Source organism: Anopheles moucheti, chromosome 3 (assembly GCF_943734755.1).
Source record: "Anopheles moucheti chromosome 3, idAnoMoucSN_F20_07, whole genome shotgun sequence".
Classification (NCBI taxonomy): Eukaryota; Metazoa; Arthropoda; class Insecta; order Diptera; family Culicidae; genus Anopheles; species Anopheles moucheti.
Window position 1 is genome coordinate 88216042 of NC_069141.1, and position 17630 is coordinate 88233671.

At 41.2% G+C, this 17630-nt stretch overlaps 1 protein-coding gene across 1 annotated transcript in view; it reads left to right on the forward strand.

Moving 5' to 3' along the window:
• The window catches only part of LOC128305549 (cyclin-dependent kinase 14), a 105442-nt gene extending 87974 nt beyond the window's left edge, over nucleotides 1-17468 (forward strand). The window contains exons 5-10 of the mRNA XM_053043048.1: nucleotides 2104-2195; nucleotides 8020-8194; nucleotides 10587-10848; nucleotides 10922-11134; nucleotides 11205-11384; nucleotides 11482-17468. Coding sequence (XP_052899008.1) covers nucleotides 2104-2195; nucleotides 8020-8194; nucleotides 10587-10848; nucleotides 10922-11134; nucleotides 11205-11384; nucleotides 11482-11555 — 996 coding nt within the window. The 3' untranslated portion in view covers nucleotides 11556-17468. The remainder of the gene's footprint in view (nucleotides 1-2103; nucleotides 2196-8019; nucleotides 8195-10586; nucleotides 10849-10921; nucleotides 11135-11204; nucleotides 11385-11481) is intronic.
• Nucleotides 17469-17630: the final 162 nt, after the last annotated feature.

The window sequence follows — 17630 nt, forward strand, 5'->3', positions numbered from 1 at the left end:
GGGTGGTTCGAGGGCGAAGGCATCTATTTTTCTTTACCAGCACACTAACTCTTGCTGTGGTGCTAAGTCGGGGGTAAAACCGGGTTTTTCAGTCAAGCGGAAATTTACAGCGAGCAATGGAATAAGTTTTACAACGTAAATATTTACCGATCACGCCACAATCCTAACCGACCGGAGCAAAGGTTTCTTTTTCCGATCCTTTCGATGGCGTGGTGGGTCGTCTGCGGATAACGTGTCTTGACGATGCTATTGGTTGTGGCGGCAGTGCATTTGGTGCAGGTGGACAACAACAACACTTCACCGCCAAATAGTGTCAAACAGTATATTTTGACCAAAGCAAAGCAAATTGCACATAGTAGAGTTTCAGTCCAAAGATGAGATATTTGGCGAATAAACATAACGTACTTCCATACTATGTTGTATCCTCAAAATTACCCTATTGCTATCCAAAATAATCTATCGAAACTGAAATATTGCCAACGAGATTTGAAGATTTATGCCAAAGAGTTTACATTGCGAAATAAAATTTTATGTAAGAGGTATTTTACAATTGAAATTCTTTTATATAAAAAGAAACCGCGCTACCGCATAGTTGAAGAATATTTTATGTTCTAGTGCATTTTCTTGTAAAGATATGCATCACCGTTTGTGTTCGTTGTAGAGTTTCTTTTTATGTACTGTCCCCCGTCATGTGCCAATATGTGTTCTGCTGGGCCACAAAGCGGGGACCACTTTTGGCGACGGCCCGACGAACCTCCCTAGAGAAATGCTTCACTTTCGAGTGGTGAGCAAATGGTGAGCACTTTGTAGGAGATGTTTTGCTTTTCTTTGCTGCTTGCAACACCACACTGTCGATCGGTGGACGCTGCAGTTGACTTTTGGAGAGGTTTCCATGCTTCCTTTTGCTTACTCAGCTACCGAAAACCGGAAGTAATTCCGTTGCAACAAAGTAACGAGCGAATGGCACGATTGAATAACCCGCTGTTGTTGTTGATGAAGAGAAGTTAGAGGGTCATTTTCGTCGGAATTTTGTATTGCAGGTGGAAAGTGTTCTTGTGCGGCAGAGGAAGCACTGTAACAAATGGGTGTGGTAAAGTTGGAAAGCTTTCAATTCAAATGGTGTTTATTCATTCTGTTGGATTCAGCTGCATCCAAACAAATACTTTTACTCCATTCATTATAAAACGTGGAATTTTCTTTGTTTATTAAGATAAGACCTTTTTTCTTATAGATATATTGGAGAGTTGAGAAGCACATTATTTCAAACAAAATCAGAAATAAATTTAAAAAAATATTCTGTGCAACATTCTATGTTTAAAAAGCAAGAATTAAACAGATGTTCACTCATGAACTGAATGAACTCTAAATTATACGCCACTTGAGTTGCTTGATATTTGAAACTCTGAAGAAAGGTGCAGCTTTCGGAGTTTCTTTAAGAAACTCTTTTGCGAAACGTCGTATTTAACGGATTACCGGCGTGAAGCAAGGTTCCTCAAACATCAGATAAATTCCTAAATAAAATTCACGCTAGCCTATACATACCATTATTTCACTGTTTGAAGTGCGTCAGCCTGTCTGTTGCTGGATAAATGGTTAAAGCTGTTCAGAATTTGGATCTGGCACTTTTTACGCATCGGTTTCGTTTATCCAACGAACCGTGTCTTTTCGGGTCAGTAAGAACGGAACAGTTTCAGTAGTTCTGCATGAAGCTCTACGTGATGGTTGTAACCAAACCTTTTTCCGTCTTAAACATTCCTGTCCGGCGATAGTAGTGCTAAAAGTTTCATCAAGCTACGGTCCGCTGGATATTTAACTTTACATTTTTTATGTATCTTCGTTGCTGCTGACCATACTGTAGGGTTTCCGTTTGCTTTTGTAACATAAGAAATGTTAGACAGCTGCCCCATGTTTTCAACTAAGACCTTTATTTTCCACGAAAGGCTTTCTTTTATCATCTGGCATGAAGTACCAGGCGTCTCCATGGGGGTCTCTCTGTTTTGTTGTTTGTGTATAAAGTTATTGCTTTGCAAGAGTATAATTCGTTAAATGATACATTCTTGGAACAGATCTGTTAATAAATATTGTTTTTAATTTCATTCGCAGGGTGACTCGCCATTCGGCAAATCAGATGCTTATATTAAACTAGAGCAACTCGGTGAAGGATCCTACGCAACGGTATTTAAGGGTTATAGCAAGTAAGTATACTCCGAATTAATTACATTGATTATAGTACATTTTTACTGTTATACAAATTTATACCTATACAAATAATGCAAGAAAGATAGAAAACGCACTGGCAATTGGGGAAGCGTGTCATTATTAGACACAAGGCTAAGCTCAAATTCCATCACGAGGAACAAGGTGTTCTGATTTTGATTCAGTTTAATGTAAAATCAATTACCTTTTAAAAATACAACGGGTGTTTCCGTCGTTGTATTCCGCTCGTGCATTGATCGATAAAATACACACAAAAAAAAACAACGCGTTTACATTTTGTCATCCTTTCTACCATCTTCACACGCATAACAACCAATCTTAGCCATTGGCCCCAAAGTCCTAAAAGCTAGTGGTTATATCGTCGAACACGGTGACATGAGCACGTATTCTGACCTAATCCTGGACAATTTGCCAACGATATTTGTCCACCAGGAATACTCCCCATGGGGATTTGGGTAAGGGCAATTGAGGAAATAAAAAAAGAAAGAGCAGATAGGGCGAGCCAATACCAGCGTATCCAGCGAGCAGTGAAAGCGAGGTCATAAAGAAATTTAAATTTTATTGCATTATTTATGAAAATCGACCTCCATAAAACGGAGGCTACGCTTGGAGACGCTGTTTTGGCTCGGCTATTGCCGTGCGTGTGTCAATACTGGCACGGTGAGACGAGATTTTTTTTGTTTTGTTTTCTTGATAACGTAGTCGAAAACATGTCGATTGAAAGAATGTCATTCTGTGCGCCATGTAAATGGATTGCTTTGCGTATGAAAAAACGAAGAAAATAATGTGCGAATGTTGAAATGGAATTCGTTTGAAAGAAAGGTTGTAGAAATATTCAATATTCTACGTAGAGGTTTGATGGTATATCAATATTTATCCTATAATTGAAGTGGTTTCTTCAGCATGAGATCTTCATATTTTCATGCATTGTTTGCTACGAGTCTGATGGTTCGTTCCATACAGCTTGTTCCGATGAAACTTCATAAATTATGCTTACGTTTTGTCTTAATGTCTATTTTTCTGTGCAATGTTTTCTGTTGTATCCTCATGAGTATCATTCCATGTATCCTGTCTGCTACATTATCTGGTTACGGATTGTTGCAGCTAATGGAAAGAGTACTATTCCATGCAGCAGAGTTTACCCGAACTCGCGAGCATCTCGGGGCATTCGAGAAGAAAAACAAACAATAAATCTTTATTCAAAGCGCATAAATTTGGACAGGGAAACATAAGGAAAACATTGCTCCATACTGTACATTAAAGAGCTGTTTCATTACAAGACAGAATAAAGAAATTTGTATCATAAATCGTTTTTTGATGAAAGTTGTTTGAAGAATTTCCGTCCATGTAACTGCTCTGGAGAGCGTTCAGCTTTCCATCGTGTTGTTCGATTGAGTGAAAAGATCAATAAAACTGTGAACATTTCGCAATCACCGCAACACACAACACGTACCCTAGAACGATAAATATTCGCTTTGTCAAGCAGAAGCACGTTCGTCGAAGTTAGATACCGTGCGTCCGGTTTTATGATCGAACTGAAACGCTCAAATCTATGTTTTGGGTGTGGACGATGGGGGAGAGCATGCTGAAGTCCGTAGTTTCTTGTTTCATTTATACAAACTGCATTGACCTTTGCGCTTTTCCTCGTTTTAGTACTTTTTTTTGAAATCAGCTTCACCAACAAACGAATCGAAATTTCTAAATCGCGACTAAACAGCACCGACGAACGATCCCCAGTGTGTGTGTGTATAATGCGGTTCTCCTTTCAACCTCGACGACAATATCGACGTCAATCTTCATTCGGGGACATTCTGTATTCGTAGTTCGTTCCCTTCCTTCACCACGGCCAGCGTTTTATCAACGATTTAGTTTTCCGTTAGCATTTGTTTGATATTCCTCACGCAAAAAGGTCACCCGCAGCTGATGATACGGATGAAGGGACAGCAGCACACAATCCAAGGCAAAAAGCTGCCAAAGTTTGCTGTTGCAACAAACCGCATAATGTTGAAATTGGCTTCCGCCTTTCTCGCCTTTCTCGCCGCCCACAAAAGGACCCTCACCCGTCATCCACCATTGAGGTTTTGCCGTTTTGCGAGCGATAAAGTTTATTGTGTTTAAAGGAAGCGAGCAGCAACGAAAAACATTGTCTTTTGCGAGTGGGGTGCAGAAGAAACTTTCCCTCGAAACGTAACGAACGCGATTTTCTTGCGATTGGTCTGCTTTTATAGTTTTCTTTTCGTCCTTTTCACGCGAACTTTTGATCGAAACCGAATAGAAGGGTATTTTTGTTGAGCTACTGAACAGATGAAAAGGTTCATTTTTACGATACGCGTTTGACGATGGTGTGGATGAAAAGAATCTTGTTGTCTTCTTTTAGAAATTAGGTGCATAAACCATTCTGAAGGTTTGAGATCAATGTTGCAAACAATACGATGCTTATTATTTGAAAATCAGATTTATCGGTTAATTTCAACGTTTTTTTTTTTATACTGACGTGACGTGACGTGACGTATTTGGATTTTATTTTGTGATTTGCCTTTTCTTTTAGTATACACATATTGGTATGCCACCCTATCTTATCCGACCATTACAGTAATCATGCATCGATCGATATTTCCTTTCGGTTGTCTACCGTGCTAACCGGCAATCTTGTAGAAAGATAGAATGAATTGTAGTACGATACTGGTCCTATAATGGGCTTAGCCAATGTGATTAATGACAGTTCCGTACCTCGAATGGCAGAAGTCATTAACGCCATTGAACGGATCATTGCTTTTACGGTGAAGCTGTGGATAAGTATTTTAATTTTAGTATCATGGTACAACAATCTATCCACTAATAATTCATGTTGGGGAAAGTCTAGGAAAATTTTCCCGAAACTGAGCCATTGCGTCTACGTTTTGTGTTCCATCATTAGGAATCTTGATTGTTCATTAGGAATTTGAACAAAAGACGACCAACGGACGCACCGAAACCGGTCCCATTGTTTTTCCAGCAGTAAGAGATTTGTCATAAAAATATGCGTTGAATGTGGAAATTATTACTTCGACCCACAGCAGCACATCAAATCATGAAGTTTATTAATGGAAAAAGGAGACGATTTTTTTTGCACGCCAGCGATGGACATTAGTGGCTCACAGAAATTCTATTCCCGCACGACGGAGGCAACATAATCGGGGGAGAAAATAACAAAAACATCTCCCACCAACCGTTATCCGAAAATGGTTCAAATTAATTTTGTTGCCTACGTTACGTGCTTTTCGGTTCACCGAGACGACAGTTTGCTCGTTGCCTTTGTTGTGATCTCACCGAAGCAACACAAAGACGACGAATGGAGAAACAAAAGAATCATTTCTTGCCGCTCCCATCCGTAAGCATCTTTCGATCTAGCGAAAAGCCATCGAATCGTAACGGTTGGACGATAATGGCTTGTCAACTCCTCTCAATCTGCTTGCTGTGAACTCCTCACAACTCTCTCTCTAGCCAATGAAGTCATCAGGAGGACTTGATGGCGTCGCATGCCACTACAACGGCGTTAAGGATGGTGTCTCGAAAAGCCCACCGACGAATGCGTTCCTGTTGATTACTTCTACCAGCCCGATTACCCACGAGTTCAGTGAAACAGTCCGGTATCGGGAAGCTTCCTAATCCTGCCTTAGCACTCGATGAACGCTCTCGTAGGATTAGTGCATCGAATGGATCATAAACAATGGTGAGCCAGGGGTTGATCGTTGCTTTAACTTCGATCACAGCTCGTCCGAGACCGCTTCGCGCCAAAAAGGAAAGCAACAATAAGTCGCTTAATCCTCAAATGACATTCGTCTGATTCATATCGAAATACGTGGACGAGCTGTTCGGAACATGCTTCCACAGTAAGGTGCGTTTGGCTGGGGCTTGCGTTTGCTTGGAAGTTTCTCTTCGGAACATCGAAGTTATTTGTGCGTTGTTTGTTTTTGCCTCTCCGTCCAGCTTCATGGCTGACGCTTTTAATCAATGATTATTAGTCCAAGCAATGGATGAAAATGACTGCGTTCGGTCAATGACGATGGTGTTCAAGTCGTCTAGTCTAGTTATTACAACGAAGGTAAGCAGTCGGAGGATTAATTGGAAATGAAAGCAGAAGGGAATTAAACGATTAGACGAGCAAATGAGGTTGGTGTTGGCCGAAATTGGATGAACAAAGAATCGTTTTGTTTTCACACCTGTTGCAGGATGTTTCAATGTGTTGATATTATCTGTGAATTTTGTAAAAATTAAACAAATAAGCTTTTCTCACTCTTTTCGACATTGGTGGTGGTTCTTTTAAAGTCCTTGTTCCGAATTTTTAATAAGATTTTTAATACTACGTTTTCAATATGCTTTAATAAAGTGTCCTCTTATCGTATCGTATCGTACAATCGTATTAAAAAAAAAAATTTACTTATTTTTCAAACATGAGCATTTTTTCATTTGTTGACTTCTACTGCATAATATTCAAAACCGTATTCCAGTGACCTAGTTATTGAGAATCATTTCCTTTTTTTTTGCTCCTGCACCCTTGACCGTTCCAATCAAGCTTCATTTTTCGATCCCTCCAAAAGCACCATCACCATTTTCCTGCAGCAATCTCCACAAATGGAATACGACGTTGATGATGGCCCCGGCGCGGGTTGGCGATGGCGACTTTTTTCACCGGAATGTTTGCGACCCACACTCACAAACTGTGTGCCGCCCAATGTCAACCCGGCCAGCCGATGACACACTTCCAGATGCCTTTGGAAAACTTCTTTCATGCCACTGCTGGCTCGAAGAATGCTGTGCCAAATGGTGCACCGAACGTGTACCATATAATCCCTTCATTTTCCGCTCTCATTTTCTCTCCCTTCGTGCACACGGAGGCAACATTCGTGAAATTGTTTCCCTCCCCAAAGCTTGTTGTTTTGCTCCGTTCGGTGACCCAAGGCTGTGCGAAAATCGATAAGTTTTAACCTGCTGCTCGAGATGCTTCTTCTCAGTGGGATGAATATCTGTCCGTATTTTTTCATTCTTGGTCGGAATATCTTCAACAAAACTGGTTTCTCTATGCTGTTTTGTACTGGTTTTAGGATGGGTTTTTTTATAACCTTCACCACCGAACTTTAACCTGCGTCTTGTGTGGACAGATTTTTTTTTTCGTTAGCATTCCTGAAGCAACAAACTTTGCGCCAAGAGGGGACCGAGAATTTGGTCGTTACGCAGACATTTCTGTCAAAAGTTTCCAAATTCATACGACTACAAAAGTTATGATGGGGGTAGGACGAGCCGGAGGCAGCGGACGGTGGGCAACTACAGTGAAGAACTAATTTTCTTGTGGATTGTATTTGACAGTGAACCGTGGCGTCCGCTGGGGCTACCAAATTCGGAAACTTATTCCATTCCAAGTGAAGCTGTAAAATTTGACAGCAGAAGGGATGCGAGCATTTGTTGTCCGGCAAAGAAGGAATGTTGTGGTACCAACCATCGGAAGCGGCAGCGAACACACAGCCAAATATCATACACTTTTGCAAAATAAAGTGATCGTCATTTATCTCCAAACCGGCTGCCATCAATCTTGAAGCGTTCTAATCGAATTTAGGTCGGATAAAGGATAACGACACCGCTGCACACGAAGCGGAATGCCTTTGGGGCGCGTTTTTGTATGCTTCGTTTTTTTTTCGCCTCAGTCCCGCACAAACACATAACTTATTGTCCGTCCGGCAGTGAACATTAATTCATCTTCACCATCACACCTGCAGCATCGAAACGGAAGCTAATTTCCCATCTCGTACCTTTCTATCGTTTCAGTTTAACAAATCAAGTGGTAGCATTAAAGGAAATCAGGTTACAGGAAGAGGAAGGTGCACCGTTCACGGCCATACGCGAAGCATCCCTGCTGAAGGAACTGAAACATTCGAACATCGTGACCCTGCACGACATCGTGCACACGCGCGAAACGCTCACGTTCGTCTTCGAGTTTGTGGTAAGTAGTACGCTGCGAGTGGCAACTTATCGCTCCGGTACAGTCCACCGCGAATACACCCGAAGGTGGAATAGTTGCTCGCACTCGAAGAATCCCGGCGTATTATTTGATCATTTTCTAACCTCACCATGGTTTAGTACTTATTTATTACCTTTTATTAGTTGTTGAAGTCATTCGTTTCACTAAAGCTCCCTCTGTTTCAAGAAAGCGGTACGTGTTTGTCGTGTTGCGTGTTTTCCGGGATGGAGGAAAAAGGAGGCAAAGTATGTCGGGAATGCATGATGGGTTCTCCGTTCTGAAGGGAATAGCGCCACACGCGGTGGAGCACCATCGGAGGGGAGAACGTTCAGTACATTTTATTTATTGCCTTCCCCGTTGGTGTGGGAATGTCTAACTGGCTAGTCGAAAACTCAAGGGAAGCTTAGTAGCAGTAGCAGCAACAGTGTGGCGTTCAGATGGTGCGGAATATGGGTCGAGATGGGAATTCGTCATGAATTTCTAAGCACCTTTCCCTGGCAGCGCGGACATTCTCCGGTTTCGCAGCTCAGCATCAATTTTCCTCTCCGTTCGGGTGTGATTTATTGTCTGCCGGTGCTGCGTGTTTTGATGTTCCGGCAGACGGTTCTCATTCTCCTCGGTGGCTTTTGGGATGATACTGTGGGCAAATGCCAACTGTGTACGCGATAGCTATTGTTTTACTTTTTCCCGTTTTGTAATCATTATCAGTAGAGTCGGGAAAAAATGGTTCCAACCGATTGAGACACAACGTTTTACACTGGTAAGCTAAAGATCGTTTTCCACAGTTTTTTGTCAACTGTCAACTGTCAACTGATAGACTTACTGGATAGAATTTAATCTTATAACACATTTTATTGGACAAAGTGTCTAATCAAATGAACGAAAGAAACAAAAAGTTGAAGATTAAATCAAAAGAAACAAAATTTTGCCTATGCCCAATAAAAATGCATGATCCATTTGTTTTAAATCAACTTATGGAACGAAATTTAAAATGCTTCTAATAAACTGCTCGTTGTTTGCCCGTATTTTTCGACTACACCAATTATTACCACATCCATTGCTCAATTGCTGTGGTTGACAGATTGGTTTGTTTTCCTGTCCGCAATAAATCATCTAAACAGTGTCGGTGCGGAAAAAAGCATAAATTGTTTACACCACATGGCACACTTCCAGCATTATTGTGTCCTGCGCTTTTCGGCGCGGTGAATGTTTATCGGGTTTGGTACAAAACCAACAATTCGGATGCCCCCCACATACAAACCGAAACAAGCGCACCCATAATTCATCGTTGATATGATGCCGGTCTTACCTTACCAATAGATCCACGTTCACAGGTACTATGGTGTCTCGCTTGCATTAGGTTTTCCTCCGGACTGATTGCGAGAGGTGTTCCGATTTTTTTATGACTCTCCGTTCCCAAGATGCCTGGTACAAAAACCCATCGTGAGTAAGCTGTAGCATCAACCAACCCAACGCCGAAACAATGGGCCGCTTTTGTTTGTGTACATCTTGCTCAGCGGTGGAGCTTATGCACAAATGTTAGCAAGGAAACAGCAGCAGTTGCTGGTAAGGTGGAAACGAGTACATAAATTACAACTTCTGCTTCAGATGGAAACGAAGAGAAGGATATGGTACAGAACAACCAAGATTGCATCAAGTATTCCTGCCTCTTGTTACATTGTCAGCCCCAGCTACTATTAACAGGGAGACGTGAACATTTCCCTCTCTCCTCTTGGATGCATGTGTACTGATATACACCATTTATCACGCACCTGTTCTTCCTGCCCAATTGTTTTCCTTATTGATTTTAACATCCTGTTCGACTGAGCGTTCTCCATAGCTTCTAGCGGTTCTGAAAGATTTCGCCCTGGGACTGTCGATTCGCCGTAACGGAAGAAACTGACACAAAATTTGGAACTAGAAAACACTTGCTGTCTTCCCCAATGCTAGAGGTGATTGTATGTGTGCTAAGCGTTGAACGAACGGTGTGTGTTCGCTGTCGAACAGGGATAGTAGCAACGGCAATTTATTGAATTAAATTAATAATTAGGGCAACGGCACTAGCAGGTATTCGAGACCAATCGGTGGAACCATGCCTTCGATAGGAAGATTGGGATAGGGCGACTTCGATGGAAACTGTAATTTATGGTTTCGAACACCACTAGACTCCTGATCATTCTGCCCGGAGCCGGGGGCAAATGTGTTCGCCCGCGGTAATTCAGCCGCATTAGGTTTTGTTTTAATTATTCATACTAATTAGTACATGGCAGTAAGGGCAAGGGAGCCCTGACCCGCCCGATTCCGGTCCACCTCCTGCCAGTTTAATTTGTTTACATTACTAACGTTTCTCTGTGCTGTCCTTTTCACCTTTTAGAATACGGATTTGTCGCAGTACATGGAACGACATCCGGGTGGGCTCGATCACCGAAACGTGCGACTGTTCCTGTTCCAGCTGTTGCGAGGGCTTTCCTATTGCCATAAGCGAAGGGTGCTGCATCGCGATGTGAAGCCTCAAAACCTCCTCATCAGCGAGATGGGTGAGCTGAAGCTGGCCGATTTTGGTCTAGCCCGTGCTAAGAGTGTTCCAAGTCATACCTACTCGCACGAAGTCGTTACTCTATGGTACCGACCACCAGGTAAGTTGTGTTATGCCTGGTGCATTGAGAAGCGGGATTGTTTAGTACATGCTCTAATTCGTTCCCTTTGCAGATGTGCTGCTCGGTAGCACAGAGTACTCCACGTCACTCGACATCTGGGGTGTAGGATGCATCTTTGTGGAGATGATCACCGGTATGCCGACATTCCCCGGCATTCGCGATACCTATGATCAGTTGGATAAGATCTTCAAAATTCTTGGCACTCCGACGGAGGATACGTGGCCAGGGGTAACGCATTTACCGGGGTATAAGCTACAAATGCTAGGTATGGTTTTGCTTTACGTTGAGCCTGCTCACTCAGTGTTACTGTAACGTTTTTACGTTTCTTATCGTAGGCTTTTTCAAACCCCGCAAGCTGGGACTGAGCTTTCCCCGGTTGTACGACATCAACGAGGGCGAAACGATGGCTACCTCGTTCCTGCAGCTTAATCCGGACAACCGGATAAGCGCGGATGAGGCTCTGCGCCATCGGTATTTCGCGTCGTTGCCAAAAAAGCTATACGAACTGCCGGATGGTATGTTGCACGTGTACAATCAGACAGACGAAAACCACTCTTCCCCATCTTCTTGGTTGGTACCCCGAATAATTCAACTGCTCTTGTTTCATTTTAGAACTGTCCATCTTCACCGTGGAAGGTATTTACTTGCATCCGGAACCGAACCGCCACCATGGGCACCGAGCATGAGAGTTAAGACAAAGTAAAACCCTAGATGCAATACGTTATTATTGTTAGTAGTTAATGTGATTACCTGCGTCGCTGGTTAGCAGAAGACGCAGTGGAAGAAGATGAATTACACACCATTTACAGCCGGGCGTGCTGGGCATATGGCAGTCAATACAATGCACGGGATTGGCGCTATCCATCACCAGCCCCCCCGGGTGTGTGAGTGTGGATATTTTCGTAAATGGGTGAGTAAAAGCCACAAAGGCCAAAAGTCTTAGCAAATACTGCGATACATGAAATGTAGGTACGCCCCAGCGTGTCCGCATCGCAGAACAGAATGGGTAAAAAGCAAGGAACAGATGCCATGCCGGAACGTAGTGAAAGTAAAATCAAAAACGGTAGATATCCTCAAATTGTTGCATTTGCAAAACGATGCAAAGGCACAAAACAAAAAAAGCAAAAATGATAGCCTCTCACTAGTGCGCGGTCGAATGGAGAGAAGAAAAAAGCGCCACGCAAACAATTGCTGTCCTCGGGAACCAAAGTGAAGCTAAAGGATGTGATCAATTCATTCATACACCCGCAACATCGCAAATTGATGTTTCACTTTTTTGCCAATGCATGTGGTTTTTGGTTCTTCATCCCGTCCTGTGCTATCGAATGGGAAAGTGACAGAGAGGAAGCGGAATTCGTATATATTTTTTGTTTATTTTATTTTGCTAGGGAATGCAGCAAAAACGCAATATGGTTTAATTACAACGTTTTTTTAATATCAATTTAGTTTACACTGCACGATGTACAAAACTATTACAGCTGGGTGTAATGATAGAGAAGCGTTGACGATATTGTCCGCCAGTCACGATATTATGCATATATCGGTTGTATCTTTTTATCGACTCACATATAATTGAGTAGAAACATTATTTTAAATCCTAATTATACTGTGCTACAGACGGATGAAAACGTGCCCTACCTTTTGGGTAACAATAACGTTGTGGTAACAAATGGAACGCTCCATATGCTCGTTCGGTTTTCCATTTTTGTCCTCTCGATATCTCGCTAGAAATTCGAGAAACGGAAAATGTATTGTGCTTTCACAGTTGTGCCGCCTAACCGCAGACTGTGAATCTAGCAAACATGCCAATTGACCCAAATGTAATGTCGGTAGCCAAGGTTATTTTTTCCTCTCCCATCATTCATCAATCATCGTTCAAAAACGTGAAACGAGCTGCTAGGCCTAAACAGGATGTATTAGATAATTACGTTTGCAAGCCATTATCTACCCCGAATCCTCTGTACGCTGGCAATATTTCCACCAACACACCATTTACACAGTTTGCTGCATTTAGTGGAAAATATTACCGAGTTAAAAGCGATGCACGGATGGGTGGTGGTGGATTCTTTAATCCACAAGCGCTACACATGAAAGTATCTCCAATCTATTTTGCCTTGATTTTAGGAAATCCGTCATTAGGTTCTGTATTTTTTTTACATAGATTCACGTATCTGTTCGATTGAGGAGTGTATAGCTTAAGTTGGTTCTTCCATTTTTCTTTTAGTTTTTCTCATCTTTAGCGTGTAGCCCAATTTTTTTCCTTACTACGCGGATGCTACCGTTTAAAATCAATAGCACCTCGTTAGATCACCGGTATTATTCGGAAAACCATTCGCTTGGGTGATCGCATCGCGTCATGTATGTAGATTTTCCACCTTTCCTGGTAATAATAATCGAGGAAGATTAGAAGTAAATCAATGGAAAAAGTATTGATATAACGCATAGAAAATTTGTTTTATGGGTTTGAGTTATGGTTAAGTAAAGGAAAAAAATGTTTATTATTAAAATGATGTACTGAAAGATGCGAACTATGTGAGTAACGTTATTGGAGATAGACTAGAACAAACACACGCCGACACGAAATAAACAATCTTTAAACTATACACAGCAGAATTCTCTTTCGTATTCATTTTTTTCTTAAGCATTAATGATTTGAGTTTGACTTTGTTTCTAATCGTTTCGTTTAATATAGTTTGTGTTTTGTATTAACCCTCATTCCTATTGTACGTAAATATATTCAAAGAAGTAAGGAAGTAAAATTCGTTTCCTCTCAGGGATCTAATGGTGAAACGGATGCAGTTACATGATGTTAGAATCTTTTCCTCCCAATTGTTGGTGCAGTTCAATCATAACAGATAATCAAAATAATAATGGTGAAAACCGAATACCCAAACAAAGCAAAACACTATCCTTTAGCTTGAGTTCGTGCGCAGTACAACTTTGTTTTAGAGTTTGACCGGTAGCAATTATATGGAAATTGTAATACAAGTAAAATCAAGCCACTGACTAATGCCAGGGAATGGCGACCAAAATTTACAACACTGTGGTTTTGGTGATAGTAATTATCGTCTTCATTGTTGTCCTAATTCTGTGTGAGCCATTTTGAGCCGTTTGTTAAGTATTACCCATAATAGAAATTCTCGTGACAACCGTGGTCGGTAGAGTAGCAAAACTTGATTGATGAAACACTTCTAAAACAATAAACGCAAATCAAATTTCACATAGTTGGAATAAAAGTGAACGAGAAAACATAAAGAAAACAAATAGAACAGAACCATAAGAATGGTACTTTAAAAGTAGATAAAGCGTAGTATAGACCGATAGAGTAATGATTACTGACTGCTCATTGGCAAACAACTGCAACAAAACTAGTTGTAAATGAGCTGTTATGGCTCTAGCACTCGTAACAAAATGAACTTCTTAAAGAAAAATCCAATTAAAAGTAGGAATGTAGGTTTGCCATTGTCATTCTAGATAAAACAAAAGGATAAAACCAACGCATCGTCCTGCGGACGTTATAAACTCCCAGAATAGCAGAACAAAAACACCCATTTCATTTCCATCTATACAAATCTTGCGTGTAATTCCTCTTTCGTGGAAGATTTTTCTTACCAATCGATCGTTTAAAAAAACTTTTTCAAATTCGGAACGGGAGTAATCACCAGTTGTTCATACTCCAATCATACATAGCATAATCCAGAACGAAGGCAAACTGGAACACGATAGAGAAAAGGATTCGTAACGCTAAAAGCTAAACACCTCAGAGTGTCGTTGAACGTAATGATAGCATACCGTTCGTGAAGGTGCAACTAGGAGTTAAAAATCAAATCCAATGGTGGTTCTAGAGGCACACATTTTTCTGTAGGTGTAGAACTAGAAGCAAACCACACAACACACCCCGCCAAACGGGCTAAAATGCGTTCTCTTTTTCGAGTAGAGACGATTAATCGTACAGAACTAAACCGACTTTAGATGTATGAATGTTTGAATTTTTGATAGTTTAATAAGATTGATTTGGTTCTGAAGTAAATGTGATATTGAAGCAAAACACACGAGAGCGGACGGAAGAAATAAAAAAAATCAATGCAGCGGACGGTGAAAAATGGAGAATTTTGAGTAAGTAATAAGTAATCAAATACAATACACAGAAAGCACAGACAGGTTTATAAGTATTTACGCGATACCAGCATATTGAGAGAAGGAAGGGGGGCAATCGCTCTAGCAGCAAGGGGTAGCAAATGTGTGAAAATGCGATCTGTGAAGTATTGGTATTTTTCCGACCTTTTGGCGTTTAAGTAAGGCGAGCCCCTATATTCGTTCATGTTTTTCACGCTGTAAGAATCGTTCGAAATGAGTGAGCGCGTACCGTCGTATTTGCCACTGAGACAGGATAAGGATTTTTTGTTTGCCCACTACATTACATTTCCTTGTCCCTCATTCAGTCACCCACGAGGGCCAAACCCTCGTCGAAATGTGACTTTAAAAGAGTGCGCAACTTTACATAAGGAATGCATAAAAAGAGCAAAACAAATTAGTAATAATATAAGTGTACAAGGAACACCTACGTGGATGAGCGTTTGCGAAAGCGATTTCAAGAGTGATTGAGAAAAAATGGGCGTAAACGGAAATATAACATACTGGTAAAGAAGCATTTTTATGTGGAAAAGTAATTATTTTTGACGAATTTTTTGCCAACCTTAGTAAGAATTGGGACTGTAGAGACCGAAGCACTACAAATAGATGGCCACCTTTATGTTTCATTACTTATGTTTTCTTGCGTCGAAAGTACCACTTCGAATAGATTGACCTGAATTTGTAGCAGTGTTAATGCCTGGAATTTGTACGTTTGAACGGTGTGAAAATAATGCGCAGTATACAGCAAACATAGTAGATCAAAACTAACAACACTAAAGGGCACATAATGGCGCCTGCACTCCAGTGCCGTTTCGTTTATTGTTCCTGAGAAACCTTTCTCAAGTTTCATGATAATAGTAACAACTAGCAGTAGGCAGTTCAGCAAAATCCAGCAGAGATATACAGTTATGTAGCATTCCGAAGACTAGAAGCTGGTGGGAAAATGATTAAATCTAAAGTCCTACCCTTCCCCCCAAAAACAAGTTACATTACGGACTATTCACGATTTGAAAGTAGTGACAAGCAGCACCTAGAAGAAATCTTCCACAAGGATACGCAACTCGCAAACAGAAACAATACAATAGACGTAGCGAAATAATCAATCTTTAGTAGACATTTGACTGATTCCTCGACAGCAGTAATCGAACAACTCAATTGTGCAAGCGCTTCGTATATTAGTGACAATGGTTACATTAGCTTCGTAGCGGATGATACAAATGAGAAGGAATGGTTGGGGCCGGAGGTTGAGTGATGAAATGGATTAGCTTCCAAGCACGCTGCCATACCCGAAAGCTAATTAAACCTGTGTAGCTCATATCTTCAGCCCAACCAATGTGCCACTTTATGTTGTCTTTTAGTTCGTTTCTGTTTCGTATTCCCAACGCTCTCAATACCGTCCCCAAAAAGAAGTGATTGATTGTCGCCGTGAAGCTAATCGCAATTACTGTTACACACACTTACCACAATTCTTAACCGTTTGAAAGAGCCTTATTGTCTGTAAGGGATGCGCTTGCTAGGTGGTTGATGAAACGCAAGAACCGCAATCAGGTTGTAAGAACGCTATCCTATCCATCACCGGCGCAACATTAGCACGCTTGTAAGAGAAACAATTTTTTAACGCAAACACAGACACACACACACACAAGTATGCACGTCCCATCCCACAAATTTCGTCCATAGTTTTACTGAAAACACAAGTGTCTCTCAGAAGGGCAGCTTATATGATCCTCAGCACACTTGCGAACACGCGCGCGCGTATCGGGAACGCTTACAGCATCCGAACACGTGGCGCGCTAAAACATGCTGCTGAGTGAAGGGTATCGCTATTGTTGAACGAAATCTGACTCGCGCAAACGAAACGAAAGTCATTGTGACGAGTCTCCACAGCCTTTCCGCTAGAACATAAGTAACAATTGCGATCCGTTTGGTTTGGCCTAGCAGATGGGCTGTATCGTTTATTTTGCCATGTTTCTAATGTTCTCTCCAGCTGCTTAACGCTGGAAGCATGCCACACTCACACGAGACACGGAATGAAGCAAAACAACATTCAATTGATAAATCAATCAGTTAAAAATGTAGGAAGAAAAATAAAACCCGGTGCGCAGCCCAACGCCGGAAGAAAGTTTGAGATAGTTTTGTAAATAGTTTTTAATACATGCAAACCGAGAAAAAAGAATGATGGAAATGAGTAAAGTGAAATACAAAACACTGGAAACAGGAAATGATAGTAGCGCTGTGGGTTAAGGCAGTAAGCGAAGGAACAAGCAGCAGTGTTGCAGAGAAGAAGCAAAAAAGGAAACAAAACAGGCAAATATTGTTTATTTACGAAACTTTAAATGGAAAAAGTATATATATGACGACAAAAAATCCATTTGAGGATAATGTGAATGAAGTCCTGTCGGGATGGAAGCAGGAGCTAACAAGGCGAAGTGAATAAGTAATTAAATGAATGAAATAAATACGAACAATTCAATGAACTCTGTACGATGTCCTGCTTTACTTTGATGATATGGTTAATTTTTGTATGTCGTCTTTTTTTAACTTATACCAAATCCAGTGCCCAATATGTTATGTCCCTGTGTCATGACGTTGTGCACTGTGCGTTGTTTACACCTGAACTGACGTTT